The 27,244-nt window shown below is 45.0% G+C and overlaps 1 protein-coding gene across 1 annotated transcript; it reads left to right on the top strand.

The window, feature by feature from the left end:
- Positions 1 to 202: 202 nt before the first annotated feature.
- On the top strand, positions 203 to 27,244 carry LOC135424664 (ATP-binding cassette sub-family A member 9-like). Its single transcript, XM_064676128.1, is given in 40 exon segments — positions 203 to 954; positions 957 to 992; positions 3,909 to 4,021; positions 4,890 to 5,100; positions 5,301 to 5,459; positions 6,222 to 6,322; positions 6,651 to 6,877; positions 7,753 to 7,891; positions 8,400 to 8,585; positions 9,169 to 9,301; positions 9,918 to 10,089; positions 10,900 to 10,958; positions 11,950 to 12,060; positions 12,576 to 12,751; positions 13,053 to 13,172; positions 13,510 to 13,648; positions 14,180 to 14,270; positions 14,837 to 14,976; positions 15,422 to 15,541; positions 16,087 to 16,246; positions 16,531 to 16,697; positions 17,147 to 17,274; positions 17,482 to 17,619; positions 18,453 to 18,566; positions 19,125 to 19,295; positions 19,452 to 19,565; positions 19,738 to 19,845; positions 20,430 to 20,498; positions 21,060 to 21,148; positions 22,187 to 22,304; positions 22,655 to 22,772; positions 23,038 to 23,129; positions 24,156 to 24,319; positions 24,984 to 25,059; positions 25,565 to 25,659; positions 25,961 to 26,077; positions 26,326 to 26,466; positions 26,625 to 26,704; positions 26,797 to 26,852; positions 26,978 to 27,244. Coding segments are annotated over 40 exon segments (4,914 nt in total). The 5' UTR covers positions 203 to 878; the 3' UTR covers positions 27,068 to 27,244.

Here is a 27,244-nt window from a genome sequence, read left to right as displayed (position 1 = left end):
CATCTCAGAAGGGCTTTTTGCAGTCACGAGGAGCCTTCCCCATTTCCCACTTGTTGCCCAATGGGAAGTGATGCTGGAAAACACTCTCCTAAATGAGCTCATTCCTTGAAAATGAGTAAATCAGCAGCTGCAGCAGAGCTACAGACTTTTGTTAAGCAACAACCAGACAGCTCTTGTTTGGGTCAGCTCTGCAAATTAGATGCACAGTTCTCAAGCTGTTGAAATTCCAGGACAGTCAAATTAATTTAACTGGTTGAGTTATCGTGTGGCCATACACCCTTCCAGCTCATTTGGATTTCCTGGCTTATCTGATTTCCTCACCTCCCTGTTTTGAATGCAGATCCACTGGAAAGATGGTTTTGTAAAAGCCCAACACATTCCATCCTGATTCCAGCTGTGTAGCAGCTGCTGGAAAAGCAATTAAAAGAAGTGGAAACAGGAAAAAAAAATTTCAAAAATTACGAAAAACAACGAGGAAAGGAGGAACAAGAACTGAAATCCCCTTGGTCCTGGAAGGCAGGATTCACCCCGGCAGAGGAAGGAGCATTTGCTGAGTCAGGCTTTGAGCAAGATGGGGAGAAGGCAGCAGAATTTTCCCTCTGGAGAAGCTGGGGCAGTGAGGAGGTGGTTCTGCCAGCACTCAGGAGCTCCTGTTCACCCCACCTCAGGGTGAACCCCAGCTCTCCTGCCTGGTGGAAACGTCGCTGTTGTATCGCACGCGCGAGTCGTGTTAAATCCTGCAAACTCTTCTGGTGTGTAAACATCTCCAGGCTCCGGGCCAGCAGGTTGTAGGGATTGCTCCATGGCTGGGTCATCACTCCAGAAGTTTTGGAAGCGTTCACACCCCTGGGACAGGGCTGTGACGTCTGGAGAGGGGCATGGCCACCGGGCTGGGCTGCGGCGCTGAGCCCTCGCCGGGGCTGCAAAGGGACCAGGAGCTCGGACACCTCAGAGCTGGGGGCACCTAGTCCTGATGGAAAACACAACATCAGGTAAGGAGCCTCATATTTCTCTTTTTTTTCTTTTTTTTTTTTTTTTTTTAAGGAGAAATTGATTTAGAAATAGAAAAATTCTCCTCAGGGCGTTTTCATGCAGAGCTTTTGTTTGGTGATCAATTTTTTTTTTTCCTGATTATTTAATACAGTGTTACACTGAATGCAGGGGAGCTGCCCCTTCCAGCTCATGTTCTCTGACAGATTTTAAGCTTCGTGACAAAATGTTTAAGAGGCAAAGGAGCAAAACTATTCAGCTTTTCTGGGTGTGTGTGGATTTTGATTCTCATCACGGATGTACTTTGGCTGCAGGTGAAGAGCTGCAGATTGATCACTGGGTCTTCCCAGATGATAATCACTCCCTCCACTCTCCTCCTCCTGCTTTGCTGATGCTGCTAAAGCCATCTAAAAAATTAAAAAACCCAAGTTTCACTTCTCTGTAAGAGTTAAAGTGTTGAATTTTGACAAAAGGCAGGCTTGGAGTTGTTATTTTCAAGTTGAGAGTAGGAAAATAACCCGTTTCAAAGTCTGTATGTTGAAGAGTGGAGTTGGTGCAAATCTGTCCTGCGTTTATCAGAGGGTCAGATGCAAACAAAAAAACTGCAATAACTGGTAAACAGAAGGGTACAGAAAGAGCACATTCACCTCTGCACTCCCCATGTGCAGGGATTAATCCTTGGCTCCTGGAAAACCTGTGGCTCCTCTGGGAAGTGGGAGATGCAGCGTTCATTGCTTCCTCCACAGGCAGCATGGAGAGGCTCCTGACAGTGCTCCTGAAGATTTTTAGGAGTTAAAATCATCAACTCACAGAATATTTTGGGTTGGAAGGGACCTCGAAAGGACATCTAGTCCAACCCCCTTGCAATGAGCAGGGACACCTTCAGCTAGATCACAACAAGTTGATTTTTTATTAGAGGGAAAGAAGTCTGAGGAGGTGCCAAATAGGAATTCCTTGAGACAGTAAATAAAGGAAGGGGTTATATGGGATGTGCCTTTCTGGGACAACCTTTGGGACAGCAGAGCTGCACACACAAGATCCCATGGAAGTTACTGCAACACCTGAGCAGTGTGTTCCTGGAGAGCAAGAAGTTTGGGTGTATTTAATGAGCCCTCGGGAGGCAAAGACTTCCAGACTCATCCAGTTTTCCAGGGGATGCTCTGAACTGCCTTAAACACTGCTGCCTCCAGAGAAAATTCTGATGGGTTTTATTTTGTCTTCTGAGCGTGAAGTTTTGTAACTCAGGTCTTGCAGAGGGTTCTCTCTTGCTTTACCTTTTTGATCATTATCTAATGGCTTAATTAGGTATCTAATTAAAAGTTAATAATATCTAGTATTTATTAAGTATCTAACTGAAAGTTAAATTTCTCCTGATTATGTTCATACAGCTTTTCTGGGCAGCATCACTTGTTTGAATTCCTGGCTTCATGTTTGGCTTCCAGTGGTATTTGCTTCTTGCTCCACAGGAAAAAAAAAAATTAAAACTGGTGGAAACTTAGTTGGAATTTTCTAAAAAGTTTTAGATTTGCTCCATCAGTTTTTAAATGAAGTGTTTGTCGTGCTTGTAGAGATTCAGTGCAGTTTGTACAAGACCATCATGTTTTCCATGAAGCTTTGTTTACTGCCCCAGACATCCTGATTTCAGTTCCCAGAGCCTGAAATCCAGATCTGGGAAAAAAAAAGGACGTTTCCTAGAAATCCCTTCCTATTTGTCTTTAACCTCCACTGCTGGCTGGGATGGGGAAGCACAGGAGAAGGGAGAGCACCAGGAGATAAGCCCTGTGATAACAGTCAGAGGGTAAACAGGGATTCTGGATCCATCACCCTCGGAGTAGGCAAATACGTAATTATTCCAAAAACAAGCAGGGAAGGGAACAAAGCAGTAGAACCATTTATTAACTCCAGCTGCCCAACCTGTGAAATCAGGAAGTGATGTCCAAGGGGAATAGAGCACTGTGCATTTGAGGCTGCTTTGATTTGGGGTTTCAGGCCATTTGAAAGGATTAAAACACAAAAACATGCTGGGAGGTTCCCTGCCCTGCTCTCCTCCTGGGAGGGGGGTGAAACCTGTCACTCTGGACTCGCTGCTGTTCTTGTGCAGGGAATTAAACTTGGAGCTGAAATAAACATTCCTCATAGAAGTATCCCCCACTAAATATTCCCTGCTCAGTATTTAGGAGCATATAAAGGAACACATGGAAGGAAGGAGGGGTGGGAGGAAGTTTTTAAGATTATTTTGCTTCTCGCTCTTTTCCTCTGATCCTGCTGGTCATAAATTTTATTAATATCCCCACTCAGAGTCTGTTTTGCCCATGATGGTGATCAGTCAGTGGCCTCTCCCAGCTGTCATCTCAACTCTGGAATCCTTTGTTGTTTTTCTCCTCTCCTCTGTCCAGTTGCAGAGGGGAGGGAGAGAGTGGCTTTAGTGGGTACCTGGTGTCCAGCCAGGGTCAACCCACTACAGCACCTTCAGCATCTCACCAGTGTTTTTGGTGCCCTCCCCCCAAGGGATGATGTGGAAAGAGGGCATGTGTGTAACAGGGATGATTTTAGGACTGGTTACAATACCTGGAGCAGGTGAGTGGTGGTTTGCCAAAAAATCACATCTAAGGCAAGGCATAAATGCTCTTTCTACAGTGAAATGTAGAAAGTGAACAGTTGTCTCATTCTACAAAGAGGAAGAAGGATGAATCTCTGCACGTGGAAGAGGCAGCTGAGCCCAACCCAGCTCTCTGTTCCCTTCCATGATCTTGGGCTATTTCCTTTGAACTTCACCTTGGTTGTCCAAACTGTAAAATGGAGACAAGTTCTCAACCTTTGGCATGTTATTGGCTTCCCCCAAAATGCTGTTTACACAAGTAAATACCTTAACTTCCAGTGATCTGTTTCATTCTAAATTTTATCATTTTCTTTCTCAGCTGGAAAAATGCAGGGGATACTCAAGAAAGCCTCAAAAATATTTCGGCAAACCCGCGCTCTCCTGTGGAAAAACATCCTTCTGGTGTGGAGGATGAAGATTCAAAGTTTTCAGGCAAGTGTCGGTTCTTCCAAAGGGAAATTAGGATTTCCACTACAAAGTGGTTTTTTTTTTTTTTACATTGCATGGTTTTTATGCAAGGGGATACGAGAAACCTCAGCTGGTAATGAGGTTCCCTGGGAAATGTCAGCAGTTGCCCTTCTTCCTGTGACACTGGGACATCCCGGCACAATAAGGCCTTGTGACAAAGCTGCATTTGTTGCTTTTGGTTGTTGCTCCCACCCTGCACTGGACAAAGGAACACAATGTCCGATTCATGGCCACGGTGTACAATTACCAGCAGACCTCCTTGGCTCCAGCACTAAGAAAACATGTTTTCCACTTGAAACGTTCCTCGTGTTTTCAAATCCCCCACACCTGTGGAACGGCCTCTCCCTCGTGTGAGGAGCGAAGTCACCCTGGAATGGAGAGAGAAATTCAACTACAGCAACTCCAGCTACGACTGCTGCATTGAAGAGGAGAGACACTGCTGCCCTGAACGTGGAAAGGATCTTTCCTTCTTCCCTTCTGGACTTTTATTGGAGGGAGAGGAGATTTGATCCAATGTAAATATTGCTATATCATAGGAGAGATAGTTAGGATTGTGTATATAATGTATTATAATATTTATCTGTGTAATAATTGTAATATAATTCCCTTCCCCCCATACTGAGTCTTGTGTTGTGTCTGGAAAACCCCTCTCACACCGGGGTGAGTTGTGGGAGGGGGGCTTGGACTCAGAAATTGGATTTTTGGGGGTCTCAAACCACAGCCAGAGGAGCTGGACGGTGCAGAGCTGGGTGAGGAGGGGACTGGAGGAGCCTTCCCACACCACCAACCCCTGGGCTCCACCTCAGCTCTGCGTTTCCTCCCTCCCCTCCAGGAATGGGTGACGTCGGCGGTTTTCCTCTTCATGCTCCATGAGACGGCGGATATAATATGGGAATACCCGAGGGCAGAATTCCCTTACAAATTCCTGGGGCAACTGGATGATCCAGCCTTTAATGCCACGGGAGTGACGCTCATGTACACACCTGTAACCAACACCACCAGGAGAATAATGGGCAGAGTGGCTTCGGATTCAGTGCTGAGGGGTAACGCTGCTCTTCAATCCCTGTTCCACGTCTGAACTGGCCCTGGGGGTGGGGAAAAACCTTTGGCCAGCGTGATTTTTGAGGGTACAAATTGTAGTGATGCCCATTTTCATGTTGTTGCCCAGCTAATCAGAGTCTTAGCTGTGATGGTTTTATTTTTATATATTTTTTTAAATATTATTTATTTATTTTAACGACAGGTATAATAATAGAAGAGATAGAAAATGAGGAAAAAATGGAAACAAAAGGAACTTTTGAAGATGAAGTTATTGGTGTTGTTTTCAAGGATGACTTCTCCTACAGCCTCAGACTTCAAATCAGCAGAACTGTGTTTCCAAATGATGTCTTTGACCACATCGGTAACAAACCAAATGTAACCGTAGAATCTGATTTTATATTAAAAGCTGCTTAGTTGGATCTTTGTGCTGCTGTGCCACTCCAAAGGGATGGAGCTTCCATGTGCTAAACAACTCCAGAAAGATGTTGATTAAAATCTGAGAGTCTGTTTCTCGTGAAAGGAAACAAGGGTCAGAGAAAAAAGCTTCAGGAACAACTAAACCTTATCCACAGATATAGAATCGTGGAATGGTTTGGGTTGGAAGGGAGCTCAAAAGTTGTCCAATTCCATGCCCTGCCGTGGGCAGGGACACCCCCCACTAGCCCAGGTTGCTCCAAGCCCTGTCCAACCTGGCCTTGGACACTCCCAGGGATGGGGCAGCCACAGCTTCTCTGGGCAACCTGTGCCAGGGCCTCCCCACCCTCACAGGGAAGGATTCCTTCCCAATATCTAACCTAAATTTCCCTTTTTCCAGTTTGAACTCAATAATCCCCCTTGTCCTGTCACTCCAGTTCCTGATGAACAGTCCCTCTCTGGATTCCCTGTAGCCCCTTCAGGCACTGGAAGGTGCTGTGGGGTCTCCAAACAACCTTCTCTTCTTCAGCCCCAGCTCTCCCAGCCTGTCTCCACATTAAAACATAAAAGGCTGAGTAAAACTAAATCTTGATTTCCTGACTCTTGGGTAAAAGACATTTTCAACTCCACGCATTATACATAAGTGTTTACACACACATACGTATGGAAATGTATTAATTAAATTTTTTTTTATTTGTTTCCCCAACAGAATCCTGCGGGGATTATTCGGAAAGTTACTGCAAAGTTCCTTTGTACTGGTACGGGGGTTTCCTCTCAGTGCAGTCCAGCATTGATGCAGCAGTCATAGAAGTAAGTGACCACGGTGGAAAACATGTTTTCTGTTCTTTGCAGAGTTATCTGTAAACTTAAAAAAAAAAAACAACAAACAAACCAAACAGCAAAAAACCCACACAAAATCCTCCCCACGAAACCCGTTCATTTTCCCATCCCTGGAAGTGTCCAGGGTTAGTGTTTATTGCAAGGCAGCACAAAAAGATACTAAATATTTGTTATTTGCCACTTATAAACATAACTTTATTGACAAACTAATCGTTTTACTGCTTATAAAAACCTGTTTGTTCTGATGCCGGCTCTTTCATTACAAAAACGAAATTTACACCTTGTTTCTTTTCTCTAGATGAAAACCAACCATTCTGTCTGGAAAGAAATGAAGTCAATCGCTGGGGTTCGTCTGAAATCACCCCTGCTTAAACCTGTGTTTAGACTGGATTATGTGCTGTTCATTTTTTGTGCTATACTGTGCTACTCCCCATTCGTGCACTTCTTATCAGTGAAAGTTCTAAGGGAGAAGAAGAAGCTCAAGGTGTTAATGGGAGCAATGGGTTTGCAAGATGTTGCCTTCTGGTGAGTCTGGCAGAAATTCTCTGTGTGATTACAGGGGTTACATTGTCTAATGTATGCAGGATGTGCTTGGAGCAACCTGCTCTGGTGGGAGGTGTCCCTGCACATGGAAGGAGGTTGGAATTAGGTGATCTTTGAGGCCCCTTCCAACCCAAAGCATTCTGTGATTCTGTTTGCTGGAGAACCTCTGTTTCCAAGCAAGTTGATCTAAGACAGGTGGGATTTTTTCTTGCTGTTTGTTATGCTCAGGTCTGTTCTTCTCCCCCCAGAAAAGGGGAAGAGCACTCATGTGTAGCAAGGCTCTTGGGCTTGAGGTGTTGTTTGCCTCCAGAAAATGGGTGGATTCACACAGACAACACAAAAAGTGCAGAAACAATGGATTTTGGAGAAAACTGCCAGTGATGAAGCACAGGAGGGACGCAGGATCTGTCCAAACAGGCTTCCAAATCCAAATATTTCACATCATTAGGAAAAGCTCACAGATAAGGGCTCCTGGCTGCAGATGCTCTGTCTCTCTTTGCTGGCATTGCTGCATCTGCAGAGACCTGGGGAGGTGCAAGACCTGAACGTGAGGAAGAACTTCTCTCCTGTGCAGTGACCCCTCACCAGAACAGGTTGCCCAGAGAGGGTGTGGAGTCTCCCTCACTGGAGATATTCCAGAGCCATCTGGACACAATCCTGTGCCATGAGCTCTGGGATGATCCTGCCTGAGCAGGGAAATTGGACCAGATGATGCTCTGTGGTCCCTTCCAACCTGATCTTTTGAGTCTGTGATATTTGCACCTTTCCAGTATGGAAGCTGTAAATAGAATTGTGAAACATTTGAATTACAGAGTATGTCATCTCAGGGCCAAAAATAATTGTGCTTTCCTTTGTAGGTTATCCTGGAGTTTGCTGTACACTGTGTACATCTCAATATCAGCCAGTCTGCTGGCACTGATCACACTGACAGATGCTTTGAATCATCAGAGCTTTTTAGAGCTATATTTGTTTTATTTCTTTTATGGCATGGCCTCTGTAAGTCTGATTTTGTCTTCTTAAATGATGCAACTTCTTTTTTTTCGGTTTCCTAATTAAAATATCTAAAAGTCAAAGACTGCAGAGTTCTCCAGGGCTGGGCATTATATGAGAAAGTAAAAAAAAAACTTCTCACTACTGGAATTTATTGTTATAATATATATCTTTATATATTTAAACATATTATATACTTTATATATATGAAAATTCACCTATATTTTAATATAATTTCTAAATATATCACTCCCATTACATTTTGAGAGACTCTGATTTGAAATCAGAGTAAAGAGAGGTGCAAACACCAGGCTGGGAGTGGTTTGTCTGCCCCTATAAGCCTGCCCTAACTCTCAGAACTGTCTGCTAAATCACAAACTTTGTGATGTGCCATGTGCATCTCTAGGGGACAACTGAAGCTCAGCTGGGTCTCCTATTTTCATATTTGGGTTTGTTTTTTTTTTGATTGCCAGCAGAAATGCATCCTGCTAACTCCTGGTTTTCTCTGCTGCAGATTCACTTCACTTTCATGATCAGCTCGTTGTTAAAGCAGCCAAATATTGTCAGTTTTGTGGGATTTCTCCTTCACATCCTCTTTGGCTCAGTGGGCTTTTTGACACTGTTCGACCTTTTGCCGCCGTCTGCAGAATGGATTTTGAATCTCTTCAGTCCTTTTGCCTTCTCATCTGGCCTTGCAACGGTAGGTCCAAAAGAAAGGTGGTGCACCACACAAGTTCAGCCCACAGCAATCCTCCTGCTGCAGAATTGCACAGCACCACCCACAGTTTGTGTTGTCAGAACAACCCAGTCACACCCATCCATCTGCTCTAAATGCTTGGAAAGTTTGACTCCAAAAAGTCCATCCTAATTTGTAACAAAAATTGCTGGGCAGTCCACTGCATTATGCATTTTACAGCCTCTGTATATGCAGTATACTGAAATCTCTGTGATCACTGCAGCAGTGGGATGTGTGTGGTGGGCACCGAGATCTGCAAGAACCCTGAGGTCTGGGAGTGCTGCCTTAGCAAACCCCACGTGCATCACTCTGCTGCTGTAGAAACTTCTCCACAGCTTAGAATTCAGCTTACTGAAGCATTTCTGATGCTTGTGGTCACAATAAAGCCCCTGCCTCCTTGGAAACAGCATCGTGACCGTGAGTGGACTTGGGTGTTCAGTGAAAGTGGTTGTGATGACACAGCAGGAGGTTGCACAGAGTGTTTCTGCCTGAAGGAAGTGTCATATCTGACCCTTCCAACTTGTCCTTTTTTTTTTTTTTCCCTTAGATGGTAAAATTAGAAAAACATGGACCAGCATCTAACCCCAAATTGTACCCTTTGTATAACTTCTACCTCGCACTGAGCCTTGACAGTGTCTTGTATTTCCTACTGGCCATCTACTTTGATAAGGTTTTGCCTGGTAAGTGGAAATGTGAGGGGGGGAAAAAAAGTAAATTTCCTTGCATTTTATTCTATAATTCTCTCCCCTTGTAGGGGGAAAGCTACCAAAGGGGTGGTGGGGTGAGAGAAGACTGTAAGCCACGTGGAGCAACAAAAAAGGTGTCCTGGTAGCTGTGCTGGTCAGGTTGTGGAAGGGCATCTTAACAGCCTTGAGAGGTTACATCAGGGCATGAAAATGGGATTTACTGCATTTCTCAGGAAATAAAGGGTTGGGAAGAATCCTGTTTGCCCAGAATCTGGGTGTGTGTAACTGCCTTGTTTGACCCTGCCTCAAAAACAGGCTTAAACCCTGCAGGGAGGCACTGAGATCCTGCTCCCACAGCCCTGAGCACTGGGTTTGGAAGGATATTGCAGGACTTGACCTGGTATTTTTGGACCCAAGAGGTTGCAAATGGGGTCTGTGCTGTGATTATCCTCCACCTGCATTTACAGATATGAATGAATGAGTGGACAACTTAAATAGCAGAGTTTATCAGTTCTTTTACTCTGCTGAGAGTCTACATCCTGCGGCTGTCGAGGAAGAGACGGCTGGGCAGTTTGGGGCTGATATTTCACCTTCTCTGTCCCTGAATTAGGCAAGTATGGGGTGCCACATCCTCCTGCCTTCTTCCTGAGGCCCTCATACTGGTTCAAGCCCAGCAGTGGGTCCGTGGGGGTGAGAGCTGGCAGTGAGAGCACCCACGACCCCGTTCTCAGTGGTGACGCCGAGCCGATGCCCCCGGGCTTCGATGGGAAGGAAGCAATCAGGTGAGGGCTCCTGTAGGCATGAAAAATACACCTCTACATGCAATATTTGACCCTGGAGAGCACAGTCATGTTGCACTGGTGAATGTTAGACTGAGTCATGTTATGTATAGAGATAAAGTTTAATAGCAAACGTGTGAAAGGGAGGGTTTGCTCAGGGTTTCATTCTGCTCCAGAGCTGGATTTGAAAACACTTATTGGACGTGGTGCATCCTCCAAGCCAGGGCCAAACTCACTGCCCTACACTGTCCTCTCTGTAGAGCATCAGCAGTGACTCTGTTCCCCTTCACCATCATCCTGTTCAGGACTGAGTTGGACTCAATGATCCTTGTGGGTCCCTTCCAACTCAGCACATTCTGTGACTCCGTGATCTTTAAGCACAAAGCTGATGGAGTGTGGTAAATAAAATACTTCTATGCACAACCTTCCAGGGCTAGTTGGGCTTTTTGCTGATGCTGCCTGTTGCTTGTTACCAGAAAACAAACATAGATCTGCTAAATTAATAGCTAAGTCATCACTTTTAATTAGATAACCAGGAGTTATCTCGTTCCCTGGGGCCTCCAGCTTCCTTCACTAAGTGTTCCTCGAGTTTGGCTTGGAAACCTTTTAAACAGCTTTTAGAAAAGTACAGTTGCTAATTCTGCTTTAGAGGTACAAGAAATGAATTCCATAAAGTGATTCCTTAAGAGTGAGCAGGACCAGTTCGGGGAGGAGGTTGGGAAACATTCTTCTATTAGGTTTCAAAGGTTATTTTGAGGAAACATGTCCAAATTGTGAGATTCCATAGTAATGGCTTGCTTACCTTTCCTTTAGGTTAAACAACATTAAAAAGACATATCAGAAGAAGGGCAAGAGCACCGAAGCTTTAAAGGGTAAGAAGAGATTCTGTAATTCCTTTATTCCTTTTTCACTAGATAAGAACTCAAAATGTTTTGAAAGGTACTGGATGTACTGAATTTTGCCTCTGGTACTGTTAAATTACATTGTGCAATGGTTTTTTCTGCTGGGGTAAATTACTGGCAAATTTTTACCAGCTTGTTTGTTATCACCCTTTTCCCTCCAGGAAAATCACTGTTTATTACTTTTTGCAACAACAAAACTCTCCTTAAAAGCTGTTTGTTTTTTCCACCACTCTAAAAATCCCCTCTCAAACTTCCCTCTCAAAATATAAGTTATTTTGGGAAAAGAAAACTTGGGGTTTTTTGGTCCCTGGCTGTGGCCAAATCTGCTGTCTCTGCCTGAGTTGAGCTCTCCAAGCACTTGCCAATGCAAATAGTTGACATAGTCACAGCATAGTTGTGGGGTATTTGTTAAATGCCTTTGTTCAACAGGAACTCCAAGTGAAAATATAAAAAAATGAAAAATATGAAAAATATTAAAAATATCAATATGGTCCCAAATGTCTAAATTGAGTAAAAAAACCCAACAAACCCAACCCAAACAACCCACAGAAAGATGAATTAAGTATTTTTTTTTAAAAAAGAAAATGAGGTAGCAAAGTCTGGCTGCTTTGAAATCACTCTTGAAATCTCCCATGTTGGGAAAGCTGTGGGCTCTTCTCTTCCTATGGACACTCTCTTGAGCCACACTAAAATAAAAGGTTGTGAACCTTGTAGAAAACTGAAGTCAAAACTCTTTAAATATTGAGGTTAATACACTAGTTCCCTCAATTCAATAAAGACTTGGCAGGAGGTTCCTTACCAAGCCAAGTCCCAACTTCTGAAGACTCAACCTGTGCTTTTGGATCCGTGGTTTTGCCCCTCAGCTTCAAAACAAATGTCACTCTGTCACTCGTGGCAACAAGCCACAGGAACAAGTCCACTTCTCACCAACCTCCATCCTAATGTTCTATTTCTGCTCCAGGTTTGTCCTTAAATATATATGAAGGCCAGATCACTGCATTGCTTGGCCACAGTGGGTGTGGGAAAACTGCCCTTTTAAATGTGCTCAGTGGATTTTCCAAGCCTTCAGCAGGTAAGATCGTGGACCTGGATGCTCAAGGCAAGAAACTGTTTGGGTTTTTTTCAAGTGTAAAGGGGAAATATGCAAAAAAAACAAACAACCAAACAAAACAAACAAACAAACAAAAAATTTTCCCTCATGCTGGTTTGTTTCAGTGCAAATTTCTCCTTCCACGTGAGCTCCAGGGATAATGTGCCCTTTATGGGTATGCTCACGTGTGTAAGCATGCACAGATGGTTGTTTCTCCATCTGGATGGCCTGATGCTTTCCAAGGAAAACACCTATAGGAAATATGCTTTTATTCTCAAGGGAGAGACCTGGTGCTCTGAAATATTTTTGAGGGGTGTTAAAGCTTTGGACTGCACAGTTATTTTGCTTTTTTAAAAATATTTTTAGTTGCTATTTTATCACTTGAGAAACACCCACAGTGCTGGGATTAATGTCAAAGGTATGAACACAAACCACTCTGTTTTCTCCTTGTAACTGGGAAACAAGATGAAATTTGTTTCCTTCACCCCCCTGTGCAGGTTCTGCAATGATATACAACTACAACGTTTCTGAAATACCGGATAGGGAAGGAATTCAGGCAATGGTTGGGGTTTGCCCCCAACTTAATTTGCATTTTGAAGCCTTAACGGTGAAGGAAAACCTCAGGACTTTTGCCCACATCAAGGGGATTGAGCGGAAGGAAGTAGAGCAAGAGGTTGGTATGTGCTTGTCAGCCACTGACTTCTCTTTTACAGCCAAAGATCATCACCAGCATCTGGTTCTGTGGAAATGAGAGTGACCCTAATTTAGGGGTGAAGTGCTTTTTCGGTTCTTTCTTATCCTCATGTCGTGAGCTGGAACTTGGATTTGCAGCATTTCACTCTAAGAAAAGCCACTTAAAGTAGATAAGTTTGAAATCTTGAAGCTGTGCTCTCCTGTGCTGTGTGTAGCCGTTTGTGAGTTAAAATGTGAGCAGTGCTTTGGGAATCTGACTCTTGTCTTCGTGTCTCACCAAGGTGCAGAAAGTCCTCGTGATGTTGGACCTCACTGACCTTCAGAACGTTTGTGCTGATGCTCTGAGCAGGGGCCAAAAAAGAAAGTTGTCTCTTGGAATTGCGATTTTAGGGAATCCCCAGGTAGGAATTTGATTTATACACACACAGTGTGTACTGTTTGAGCACATAGCTTTGCATTTTGATCTGGCACAGGGACAGGTGTAATCTTCTCCTGGCATTCCAAGGTTACTGACCTCCTCATTCACTTACTGGAAGGATGGAGGGATCTAGTTCAATGAGAACCACGTTTTTAATTAAAAGAGTGGTAATACTGTAGCAAGAGAAAGAGAAATAAAAATGACTGACACTTGAGGATGCATTTCATTCTTCGAGTGAGATCCTCAAAAGAATGAAATGGGGTGATGTGAACATGGAACTGAGCCATGGGAACATGGTTCTGACCTTGTTCCCATGGCAGGTGTTGCTTTTGGACGAGCCAACAGCTGGGCTGGATCCCTGCTCCAGGCACCACGTGTGGAGCCTCCTGAAGGAACGCCGGGCTGGGCACGCGACACTCTTCACCACCCAGTCCATGGAGGAGGCTGATGTTCACGCTGGTGAGCCCAGATTTGCACTTTGTGGGTTTGCAGAAGAGGGTTTTCCATTGCAGAACCCACATGTGGGTGCCACCGTGGTGCAGTCTGTGCCCACGGGGCACGTTCTGTCTGAGAGCAACCACCCAACCCAGGCTGAGCAAAGGCTAAACCTGGACTGACGTGTCCCTCCAAGACCTTGCTCGTGCTCTTCCTCAGGATAAAGCACTTCCATGTTGTCTGGATATGTCTCTAACAGCACCCACAGACATTAGTGCTGCTGTTTGAATGAATATCTTTCCTATTTCCTTATTATTCCCGTGCTGTGTGGGAAATTCTCCACGAGCCCAGAAGAATTCATAATTAAAAGGGTAACCTTGATGTTTAGGAGAAAGGTGGTGGTTTAAAAAGAAAAAAGACCTTCAGCACTTGGCCTGGTTTTACTCCTCTCAATATATGATTAATGTGTCTGTTGAGTTCAGAAGGAGCAGGGTGAGGTCAGTCTGCTGCACTCTTGTAAATCCCCCTAAATCCTTTGGTTTTGTACCTCCTCAGATCGGAAAGCTTTCCTCTCTAATGGGAGATTACAGAGTGTTGGCTCATCCCTGTACTTGAAGAGAAAATGGGGAATTGGCTACCACTTAAGGTAAATCCTTTTCTTTTGGTCATCACTCTTTTTGGAATAAAAAAAAAACAACTTCTAGTTCTCATGAGTGTTTTCTTGTAGAGTCTGTGTTTCTGTACAGTTTCTATGCAGAGTACTAGGAATCTCAACTATTCACTTTAAAAGACTTTTGAGGGTGCCAAAAATACCCTGCTTTGGGACAACAAGCTGCTTTTCTTTGGAACCCAATCCTGAAAGCTCTGAGCAGGTAGCTAAAATAACTTTGCAGCCTCCTTTGCAGCTGAAAGGGGACCAGAGTGAGGTGATCTGTGGTGCCAGAGTGATGTGCAGCACCTTTAATGGGAAGCTCTTTTCCTCTGAATTTTAATTTCTGTGTTCTTGCTTTAGCAGTACTGGGCAGAATCATTATTCCCAACCTCAACTCTTTTTTTCCATGCGTGGCAAAACCAGGGGCACCTATAAAAATTCCCACTGAAATGCTGCCCAGTTTTGAAGGTTTCCCTGGCTTTGGATTTGAAGCAGATGATGCAAACATTTTTTTTCCCCCCTCACTTAACATTCTAACAATGGGTTTTTAACATAAACAGGATGCACACAAATGACCTGTGTGACCCAGAGCTTATCTCCTCCCTGGTCAGACAGTACATCCCTGATGCTGTGCTCAAAGGGAAGAAGAGGGATGAGCTGTGTTATATGCTGCCTCTGGAAAACACTGACAGCTTCCCAGGTAAGAAAACCTGTCACTGTGCCAGGGTTTTAAAGGGAAACCAAGTGCTGGGAAAAGCAGAGAGCAAAGTTGCTGTGAAGGCAGTAACTATTGCCTAGTCCATGCTATGTGGGATTAGGAAGCTGCATAAACATCAGTCTTACAGAAAGATTCCAATGCACGTGTTAATATTAATAATGCAGATGAACAAAAGAAAATCCACCAACTAATCTCCAAACTAAAATCCACCGAGTCTCCTCTGTTTTCAGGATGGCCCACGCTAATCAAAACCTCTGAATTTTCCCCTGCTTACCTCTAAAGAGCAGGATAATGTTGTGATGGTTTTTAAGCTATGGAGATTAACGATGTGAATGCTGGAACACCCAACTTTAACCCTGCCAGTCTGAGTTTGTGCTCAGCACCAACCTTGGCCACTGGGCTGAGTCTGGTTGTCCCTGTTGTGCAGATCTGTTCAGCCACCTCGAGAGCAGCCTTTTGCAGGGGGTTGTTAATTATGAGGTTACCAGGACAACCCTGGAAGATGTTTTCCTGAAGCTGGAGGGTGAGGAAGCCGTTGATGGAGAAGGTAAAGCACTGACTCCAATTTGCACATGTGATATTATTAAGGTCCCACATACACAGATGTTTTAATTGAACACCTAATGAGTTTCTGTTAACTGTGAACTTTGGTAGGTCTAGAGTAGCAGTTGAATCCCACTTTCCTTTAGTGAAGAATATCTTCTTGGAGAAGTCTGGATGATTCAGTCTTGACTTCCCATAGGTTTTTAAGCACAAGGATTGAAGGCTGATGGCTGATGTTGGAAGGGTATTTACCTTTAAAGGGTTTTACTGCCCAGACAAGGAGGTGGGAAGAGCTAAACTGGGCAGAAGGCACTTCACAAGGCCAGTGAAGATACTGGATGTGTTGCCAAAACAGGTTCAGCCAATCTGAATTCAGCAATGCAATTTACATTCTGGATAAATTATGGCCCCTTTTTGCTGCCCTTGTTTCTTTTCTGACTTAAAAAAACCCAAAGCATTCCTCAGTTCAGAGCAGAAGATCCTTGTTTATTGTGATTAAAATGTGTCCTTTAAAGGCTCTTTGTGGATAATGGCATTTTCAAAACACAGGAGACAGAGACCTGGAGGAGAGGGACCAAAACCTCCCGGGGTTTCCCAGACAGGGGATCCTGGCAGGGAGTGGGATGGGGCTCTGGAGGCAGCAAGTGTGTGCTGTGATGAGAGTCCGCCTCCTCAAACTCCGGCACGACGGGAAGCTCCTCAGGGCCGTGTAAGTACAGGAGCTCTCCCCTGCCCTGCAGCCCCTGTGCTGGCTCAGTGCTCTCCAAGGGATTTGATCATTCCCTGCACTGACTCGTGGAAGGCTTCAGTGCTGGTGGAGATGTTTGGAAGCAGAGGATTGGGTGGAAAACGTTTAAAAGCCGGGGTAATAAGGGCAGTCTGAATTTACTGGTAGAGCTCTGAATTGCTCAAGTTTTAAGTTTCCCCACATATCATAGTATTAGTTAAGTTGGAGTTCCCCTGGACTCACTCATGGTTTGTTTCTCCACCTAGATTGCTGCTGTTTGGAACATTCATGCTTCCACTGATGATGATTGTAACCCTCATTCAACTGTGGCACAGCTCCAGCAGCTGGGAAATCACAGCTAGTCCATATTTTCTTCCCACTAGGGAGAAAATTCAAAATAAGTCCTCAAACCTTCTCATCCTCAATGACACAGGTAAAGAAGAACATGTGATGCTGACTCACTTTCTGCACCAACCTGAATCTCATTACAGTTGACAGACCAACCTTGCCTTACTCTGTCTGTACATTCCTTTCTACATTTATGCCTTTGGGAGGTGTTTTCTTTGGGGCAAAAGCAAATCCATTCTTAGTGACAATAACTGAGTAGATGATATGTGAAAGAGTAATGAACCAGGCAAATTAAAAAAAAAAAAGCAATAAATAAGCTAAGAATGGAAACACACATTGTATTTAACCAGTTTAATTAAAATAGAAAAAAAAATATAGCAAATACATGTTTGCTTAGAATCTCAGTGTTTGGGTTTTTTTTTTTTTTAACATCCTCTGCTTTGCAAGTGGGAACTTGTTTGTATGAAACTGTTTACCTTTAAAGAAAAAAACCCTCTCTAATTACTCTAATTTCTGTTCTTGACTTGATCTCAGGATCAGAAATGGAGGATTTCATTGCTGCTTTGAAGACTCAAAGCATAACCCCAGAAATAACTCTTGAGAAGAACATCACAAGCCTTCCACATCATAGTGGAGCTATAAAAGTAACCCTGGAAGGCAAGGTGAGGGATTTTTTTTTTATTTCTTTCATCCCATACACCAACAGGATCCTCTGAAAAATACTTAAATGAGGTGCAGAGAAATAAACACACCAGGAAGGGAGGGGTTTGGGGGTTTTTTTACCTATTAAATAATATTTAATGTTCTCTGAGTGCTGCTCACGCTTCTCAAGGGCATGAAGGTGACATCTTTTGCTCTCACATCTTCAGAGCTACCAGTTCATGGTCATGTGTGGTGCAGAACCCGTCAATTGTTACCCTCTGCTCGTGAACATCATCAGCAACACCTTCCTGAGGCTCTTCAACTCCACCGCGCGCATCCGCCTCTGGAGCGAGGTCCTGTCCAGGGTGAGTGTCCTGTCCTGCCTTCTCAGCTGAGAACTAACTGGAATGCTGAAGAGATAAGGACTGTGCAGGTTGGAAACCTGGTTGGGTGAGCAAGTTCCAAGGGTTGGGGCCAGTGGTCTGAGTGCTGCCAGTTCCTGGGGGATTTTAGGGACAGTTTCTTCTGCCGTGTTTGGGAGCTCTGTAGGGTCTCAGTGCCATGGCCTTCCAGCACCCAAGGGAACCAGCAAGAAAGATGGAGAGAGGCTATTTACAAGAGCCTGGAGAGACAGGACAAGGGGGAATGGCTTCAAACTGGCAGAGATTAGGTTTAGAATAGATATTAGGATGAAATCCTTCCCTGTGAGGGTGGGGAGGCCCTGGCTCTGGACAGGTTGCCCAGAGAAGCTGTGGCTGTCCCACCTCTGGAAGTGACCAAGGCCAGGTTGGACAGGGCTTGGAGCAACCTGGGCTAGTGCAAAGTGTCCCTGCCCATGGCAGGGGGTGATGAACTCCAAGGTCCCCTCCAACCCAAACCATTCTATGATGATGAATATGGTCTGAATACAACAGTGATACTTACAAACCCCACCTTTCTCCAGCATCCATTTTGCAGGAATCAGCATCAAAAAGTTAGTCTCTTTTCTCAAAAATCTACAGTTATTAAAATACTTTTTGAAAATTCTAAGATGCCAGACACCTTTTTTTTTTTTTTTTTAATTTGCCTTGTTTTCTGTTCTTATCCACAAATGGTTTACCATTAGTGTTCTTGCTCACTTGCATGTTCAGCCATCCTACGAGCCAGATTTTCCCTGGATAGCTGTTGATTACGGGTGACTCTGAATTTCTCTCCACAGGCAGAAAGCTCAGATTTAAAGAACTATATTTTTTTCAACTGTCTCAGCTACCTGCTGATTTTGGCTGCTGGTTTGCCTCCTCTCCTTGCAGTGAGCAGCATGGAGGATTACAAGGTAAAGAGCACGAGCTGTAGACAATCTTACACAAGAAGTGAATGTAAATTCAATATCTCTGGAGACCAGTTAAAGATGGTGATGCCCTGGCACAGGTTGCCCAGAGAAGCTGTGGCTGCCCCTGGATCCCTGGAAATGTCCAAGGCCAGGTTGGACAGGGCTTGGAGCAACCTGGGCTAGTGGAAGGTGTCCCTGCCCATGGCAGGGGGTGGAAAAAAATAGACTTTAAGGTCTCTTCCAACCCAAATCATTCTATGATTTCTAGGTAGGATGTTAGAAGAAATACAACCACACAAGCAGAGTGTTGTACCAAAGTGCATTTCTCTGCATCCCAGGGAATCAGCTGGGGCTCGGAATAGTTTGGGTGTCAATAAAGATTTTGGGATCGGAATGATTTAATTCCATTTTTTTTCCTTTTTAGGAACGATGTGATTTTAAACAACAGTAGAATTAGAAATGCAAGTGCTTGGGAAGGGGGAGGAAGGCTCAGCCAGGGAAGGGAGGAGCGGGAAAGGTGTTTTAGACTCTTCTAACTCAGCTCCCTGTTCCCACTGGCAGCTCCAGGCTCGCTCCCAGCTGCGGCTCTCGGGGCTCTTCCCCTCGGCATACTGGTGTGGGCAGGCCCTGGTGGACGTCCCGCTCTTCTGGACCCTGATGTCCCTCATGTTTGGGCTTTTGGTGGCCTTCAGCCGCACCTGCCCCTTGCACATCAGCACCACCTTCCTCCTGGTGAGCTGAAAACAGGCAGACACAAATCCCCCTCCCTCCCTCCCTCCCCAGCCAGCTTGTGCTTTGATTGTTGGATTCAAAGTGGGCTACTCCAGGCAGGTTCCCACATGTCCACATGCCCCTCCTTGTCACTGATGGTGCTCTCTCTCATTCCAGATCATTTGCATTATTGGTTATGGGGTATCTCTTGTCCTCCTCATCTATTTAATTGCCTTCAAAATTGGCAGTGGGCGAAGCAACCGTCACGTTCGGTCTTTAGTCTTCATTCTGGTAAGTGAAGAGCATCTTCCCTCTGAAGTATTTGGTTTACATGTCTTGCCACTTGAGGCTTCATTTCAAATATATCAACACACAGCAGAATAAACCCAAATCAGTGACAAAGAGCCTGTTTTTTAGCAACAATACACTGATGTTGGAAATTCTTTTTCCTGCATTATTCCAGGTGAATTATGCTCTCTATATAATCAGTAGCCAGGATGAACCAGTTTACTATACCTGTTGTTTGATTCCTGTGTTTCCACCTCTGGGCTGGATGATGTTCTCTGCACCAGTAAGTAAAACACATCCTACTAAATTCCATAATGGTCCTAATGGTGCAAACTGCAAAGCAAGAGGCACTTTCCAAGTTCCCAGTCTCGAAGTGCCAACTGCCCAAAAGAGAGTGAGGGAAGACAAGAGGAGAGAGAAGAAAAGGTCTGGGCAGGGGAGTGAGAGAAGGAGCCAAGATTTGAGTTGTTAATCCTTTGTTTGGTGGGAATATTTTTGGTTTGTTTAGTTACCAAGAGCTGTTTCAATGGCTGTATTTTGGTAGCATGGGAGGGGAAGGAGGTGGAGCTGGAAGACCCAGAGGGAGGAAGTGAAGCTGGCAGGAGGTAAAAGAACTGGGAAGAGAGAAGCAAGGATGGGGAAGGTCAATCTAACCTGATCTGATTTGAGGCCCCTCTGAATCACTGTGGCCAAGGAAGCCACAACCCTTTGAGCAGCATGAAGCAAAACCAAAGTGCAGCTCAAAGCTGCTTTATTCCATCCTGAAGAAAAGCTAAACACTCCTACCTCCCCCACTTGCTCTGACCCTGCACTCAGACACACCGTGCTAAGGAATTTTCCTAATTAACTGACATTCTTTTCTTGTAGGACTTCGCAATTTTAGAAAATGACAAACTCCTTCGCTCCGGGAATCACATCTACATGGCTGTCTTTGCAGTAAGGAACAGTTGGAAGATGGTTGCTTTGGAAAGGGTGGCTGTTGTGATGCAGTGGACTTGCACTGGGCTTGTATAACTCTCCCCATAAGTAAACCACAGGTTATGTGGTCAAAGTTTCACGTTAAGGGTTGGCAGGGGAGGCACATCCAAGGAATCATGGGCTTGTGCCTCATGTGGCCCCTGGATGCTGCACCTTCTGTGCAAAAACTGGGGAGGGAAGGGGGGTGTGAAGTGGAGCTCATGTCTAAGGGAGAGACAGTATTAATCAACTAATCAGTTTAATGCTGCTTCTACAAAAGAATGATGTGATCCCCGATCCTGCAGGATCTGTTGGGGTGCAGATTATCTGGGCTAAAGCTGCAGAAGGAATTCAAGGCTTTTGCAAAAGATCTGCATGTCAGATGGAAATGTATGGGAAGCATCAATTTAACTTCTTCCCCTTTTAAACCTTTTAGTTGAAATAAATGAGAGAGGTTCCTGCTTCCCCTTATCGTTAATATTAATCAAGTGTGTTGTTACCTTGTCTCCATACCAACCTAATTAATTTCTGGTGTTTTAGCCATACCTCCACTGTGTGATTTTTGCTTTCCTCCTGCGCCGTTTGGAGATGAGATATGGAGGAGTTACAAGATTTGATCCCGTCTTCAGGTGTGTCCCAGGGGTTCCTTGTGAGCCAGAACTACCCCAATCTGCAGGGTGGGCTTGGTGCTGCTCCTGGCTCACCCCTGACAGCAGGAGGAGAGGAGGGGGGAACTTAAAAAAACTTTGCAAAATGTGCATAAAGCTTTTTTTAACCAGTTTATCAGAAGGGCAGGAAACTAACGACAAGGGGAGGGGTTTTTAATTCCTTTGGGTCATTGCAGTTTACAGCTTAACTTACTGGAGTTTTCCTGAATGTGTCTGGTGGCAAATTCCCACCCAGTGTGTTGCAATAGAAGATCAGTTGAACTACAGTGTCCTTGAGAGGATAAAAATTGCGATTTGAGCTTTTTTTTTTTTTTTTTTATTAAGGTTCATAGCTGAGGTTTCAGAACATTTCACTGCAGCTGGAAAAATTATAGTTACAAATCGAAACACAGCGTTTTAATTCCTTTTCAAACATGTCAGTATTGCTCCTGGTAGGATGGAGACTCCCCCTAAAGCTTCATCAGGCTGGTCATCTGCAACCTGCTCCCTGCTTCTCTGTCACCAACAGCAAGAGACTGACCACCTAAGTCATGTGGGAGAAGATCTGTAGAAAATATCAAATTTTCAAGCATTAGCAAATGGGACTCAGCTGGGTTGAACTGGACCTGATGGTCCTTGTGGGTCCCTTTCAACTCAGAATATTCTGTGATTTTGTGACTCTGGGTTAGATGCCCAAATTGCTTTGAAAACCTGCTGTGTGTATTTTAATCCTCCTTGAACAGATCCCTGGTGTGTGCGAAGCAGGAACCAGTCAATAGTTACTGATGAAGGAAAAGCTGAACTTGGCCTTTATTTTCTCAAGGGTGTGCCAATGGGGTTTGGTTTCTCCCCCATGGATAAATATTTGAGCAAACATTGTCTCACAACATTCTATGAGCTCCTTGAGCTCAAATAAATTGTGCAGTGGCTGCGTTGGCGCTGCCCTGGGAACAAACCTGGAAACAGCAGCCTTTTGGGAAGTGACTCCCAGTGATGCCACCTCTCCTCCTCCACTTGCAGGATCCAGCAGAAGAGAGTGGCCCAGCAGAACAGGGACCACCCTGGGGAGGAGCCCCCAGAAGTCCAGGTGGAGAGGGAGAGGGTGCGGAGCGCGATGGTCTCCCTGCAGCAGGACGAGGTGAGTCCAACCCTCTTCCTTCTTCCCCTTTTCATTCTCCATCTCCAGGTTGCTTTCTTAGCTACTTTACCTTCATCTCTGCTTCCTGAGCTCGTGCACTCAGATGTCCTGACCTGATCTCACCCTGGCACCAGAAGGAGTTTAGCTGACATTATTATTTTTGTTCCCATTCTGCTTATTTCCCCCCCCCCTTTTTTTTTTTTTTAAATTCTCCCTGTTGCTCTCTTTCCTGGATTTTTAATTGAGAAATCTTCTTCTCTTTTTAGAGAGTCATACTTAATGGTAAGAACAGACCAGCTGTCCCATGGGACAGGAGGAGAGTTTTCATTTCCCTCTCTGTCTCTTCACAGGAGTCCGTTGTCATTGTCAACAGTCTGCGCAAGGAATATGAAGTCAAGAAAGCCAATTCCATCTTCCAGAAACAGAAGAAACTTGCTGTCAAAAACGTCTCTTTTAGTGTTAAGAAAGGTTCAAGTATTTGGCTGCACTCCCTATAATACAAATGACTAAAATCTAAAGTGAAGGTCACGTTTGGAGAAATGTTTTCATCAGAATTTTCTTGTGGGCAACCAGACCCAACATCCCGGGCTCCTGCACTCAAAGTTTGAATTTATGGGGATAAGTTAATGAACAACCCCTTCCCCTACTGTACATTTAGATATTGCCCAGCACAGATGGAGCAAGGTCTTATTAATAGTAATTATTATTAACAGTCGTTGCATATTTGTTCTAGGAGAAGTATTAGGTCTGTTAGGACCCAATGGAGCTGGAAAAAGCACAACTATCAACATGATTTCTGGAGAAGTAACAGTGACTGCTGGGGAGGTATGTGGTTCCTTTGGAGATGCCCTTGATGCCTTTATAAATTAAGGATATGATAAGGCAAGTCATCAACACAGCCCTTCAGTCAAGGAATTTATGGACATTTATGTGCAATTTATATACTCTGGATATTTACAGAAGTGAGAAGAAAGTGCTGATTTACTTCAAGCATGTTCTAGTTTTCATTGAAGTCAATGTTATAGATTTAAGGATCTGAGCTACAGAAAATCTTTGGTGGGCATTGGAAACCCACTGTGAAATTTCCCAAGCCCTGCAGGAAATGTTGCCACGTAAATAAAACCCAAAAATAACCCTCTCCATAAACAGCCTTGCAAAACTAGGAAATTGGAAACAAATGTGGACAGTGTTGGGCCAGTAACAATCCATCAATTAATTATGTGCAGAATGATTAATGACATGTGCTGGGGGAGGGGAAATGCCATTGCTGTTACAGATTTGGGACTGAATGTTGGAAACAGAAAAGTACTACCAGGAAAAGGGAGTCTCATCTTGGTGCTATTAGCAAAGTTCCATGGTAGTGAAAAGGCAGATGGAGCAGGATCCCTGGGTCCCTGAAGAGTGATCCCTGTCCATGAAGCTTTCTGGACAGCCACATGGTGACCACTCACCAGTGTCTGCTGACTGCTCAGCTGGCTACTGTTTGACTTGGCCAGGGCTTGGAGCAACCTGGGCTAGTGGAAGGTGTCCCTGCCCATGGAAGGTGATGGAACAAGATGGGCTTTAAGGTCCCTTCCAACCCAAACCATCTCATGATTCTATGATTAGGAAGAAATCCTTCCCTGTGGGAGTGGGGAGGCCCTGACACAGGTTGCCCAGAGAAGCTGTGGCTGCCCCAGCCCTGGAAGTGTCCAAGGCCACGCTGGAGCAACCTGGGACAGTGGAAGGTGTCCCTGCCCATGGCAGGGGGTGGGATGAGAGGAGCTTTCAGATCCCTTCCAACCCAAACCATTCTGTGATTCTGTGACTCCCACAGCCCCCAGCTGTCTATGTGTGTGTGTGTTTGTGCAGGTGCTGCTCAGGGACCACGATGCAGCCCCCCTGTCCCCGGGGTGCCTGGGCTGTTGCCCTCAGCGGGACCCGCTCTGGCCAGACCTGACAGTGCTCCAGCACCTGGAGGCATTTGCTGCTGTGAGAGGGATGAGGAAAGAAGATGCAGCTCTTGCCATCAGCTGGTATGAAGCCAAGTGATCTCAGCTCTTGGTTCTCCCTCCCTCCAGAGGCAGGGTCCCTCCCAGCCCAAGCCACACCACGAGTCTATAGGGCAGGGAAAGGTTTTTTCCTGATAACAAACCTGGTTGGTGGTCAGAGCACCAAGCCTGCCAGAGCTCAAGGAGCATTTGGATGATACTCTCAGGCAGATGGGGTGACTCTTGGGGATGGTCCTGTGCAGGGCCAGGAGGTGGACTCAATGATCCTTGTGGGTCCCTTCAAACTCAGCATCTTCTGTGATTAAGTGACAGAGCCTCCAATGCCTCTTTACCTCAGAGGAATGGGATGTCCTGATAAGATCTGCTACTTTATACTCTTCTCAGTCCCTTGTAAATGAAGATTTTAGCCTAAGTTTATCTAGAAAACTTAAGGAAAAAATTAAAACTTGCTCCAGTTCGTGGCCAGTTATATGAGCAACTCATTTCTCTCATTAGCTGCACTTATTGCCTTGAATTCCTGCAAAAATTCCTTAATTTACCATCCAAGTTAGGAGTAAAATCACCAAGTAACCCAAGGTGATATGTGTAGTCAGCCAAGACAGGTATGTCTGGTTCCTCAGCTCCCCTCACCACAGTGTTTGCACAGAGAGATGGTCATTTTGGCATTTTCCCTTTCCATTGCCCACAGCATAGCCAAGGCCTTGGACCTCCTGAAGCATTTCAAAACCCCAGCCAGGAGGTTATCTGCTGGAGAAGCCAGAAAGGTATGTGTTACCTTTGTCTGTGTTACCTGAGCAAACCCTGCTTGCTCTTCCTTGGACATTGTGCACAGAAAACCTTCAGCTGAGTGGATTCCTGGCATCATTTATTTTCATCAGTAGCCTTGGAATTGAGCTTGGCAGGTTCCTCCCTCCCCTTCCCCCTGCTCTCCCACACTGTGTGTTTAATAAGTGCTAACCACAAATTGGATTTACAAGGTAATCACCTCTTCATACCCCACCATGTGCATCTGCCAGCAAATGGGATGGAAAAACACTTTCTCATTTTAGGCAGGCTTAGGAGTTTTGGGGAAATCTGATTTTGAGAGATTAAAATGTTAACTGAGAACACCTGATGTGTTTGGTTTTTTTTAATCCCTGTTCCTCCTGCGCTTTGGAATCAAGAACTTCAGCCTTGAAAAGATGCACAAGGATTAAGATATATCAGGACAACTCACCAGTTTTGCAGGTGAAGTAAAGCAGACCTGACCTCGTGCTGTTCCCATTTCAGCTGTGCTTTGCTCTGAGCATCCTGGGGGACCCGACAGTGATGCTTTGGGATGAGCCATCCGTGGGAATGGACCCGAAGGGGCGGCGCCGCATGTGGTGAGCGTGAAAAAAAGCAAAAATTCCTGTTTTCTTCAGAGAAAAACTAAAAATTATAGGCAGTTCTTCTTTTAGTCATTCAGCCCTCGTGTTTGCTTTAGCTTTTCACCAACAGTTTACACCAAAAGTGTAAAATTTGGAGGGGGTGCTGCCATGACAAACTGCAACATGGCACTGGCACCCACGAGATCTTCAAGAGAGATAACTGAAGTCTTTTAGTCGTGCTTTTAGGAAGGGAGACACATAAACCAGATTTTCTTTGGCTGTTCCTGGGAGGTAACTGTGATCCCTCTGTCCCCAGGAAGGTGATCCAGAGCTGCATGAAAAGCAGGGAACGAGCAGCCATCCTGAGCACGCAGTCCCCGGAGGCGGCGGCGATGTGTGACCGCGTGGCCATCCTGGTGTCGGGGCGCCTACGGTGGGCACTGGGTCACATTCAGCACTGGGATGGCACCTGGTTTTCAGTCTGGGGGGGCTTGTTTGGCTTTGTTTGGTTTTACTTTCATTTTGGTTTTTTTTTTTCCCTTCCTAATCTAAGGGAAAATACTGGTTTGGATTGTGGCGAGTGTGTAACCAGCGGTTTTTGTGTGTTTCTGCTGCCCAACCCCAGTGACTGCTTTATTTGCTGATTATGGTGGGTTGAGCAATGTTTTCCCTCCTCTGCAGGTACATTGGTTCCCCTGAGGATCTCAAGAGTAAGTTTGGCACGAGTTACCACCTAGAAATCAAGATGTCAGACCCAGAGAAAAGCGATGCTCTCCACGCTGATATTCTAAACCTGTTCCCCGGTGCAGCTCGGCAAGGAAGGTGAATGTCCTGTGGGATTTGTGCTGGGATTCTCTGTTGCTCCCACTGACCTTGCTCAGTAATTTACCTGGGAGCACAGTCGCCCTACAAGCCCCTCAAACGTTGATGCTGAGTCACAAAATGATGAATTAATTTTTTTTTTTTTATTGCCTTTTCAGGACTTCCTCCTTGCTCATCTACAAGATACCAATGGCAGACGCACTACCCCTGTCCCGGTCTTTCTCCAAGTTAGAAGCAGGTAAAAGGAAACAATCAATTAAGTAAGGAGATGGCTTTCAAACTGTTTATATGGATTTGGGGTTTAAGGATATTTTCTCCACCCCTCTGCAGCTAAACAGAATTTCAGGCTTGAGGAGTACAGCTTGTCACTGAACACTTTGCAACAGGTACGTTGATGTGGGAGTTCCAGGTTAGAAACTGCCTGTATAAAAGGAAGAAATAGCCCATGACCAGCACAAAAACGGTCAGTCCTTGGCAATAATGGGGTTGTTTCCTCTGTGCCACGTTGCAGGTGTTTGTAGACATCACCAGGGATGCAGAGGAGCATGACCTGGATGCAGCATCCAATGGGGCTGTGGAGCAGAGACCCCTTCAGCCCTGACTCTTGGAGCCACAGTGAAAATATTCAGTGTATTCAGTGTTCCTGATCCCTGTGATCAGCTGCAGCCCCAGAACTTGGTTACTCACGCCACAACACAGCCAGCTCTGCAGGTGTTCTGCCTCACAAAGAGAAAAAGAATTATTATTTTAATAAATAAATCTTTTATCCTTTGACAAA

This window comes from Pseudopipra pipra, chromosome 19, assembly GCF_036250125.1.
Source record: "Pseudopipra pipra isolate bDixPip1 chromosome 19, bDixPip1.hap1, whole genome shotgun sequence".
NCBI classification, from domain to species: Eukaryota; Metazoa; Chordata; class Aves; order Passeriformes; family Pipridae; genus Pseudopipra; species Pseudopipra pipra.
This window is presented reverse-complemented; position numbering and strand designations above follow the sequence as displayed.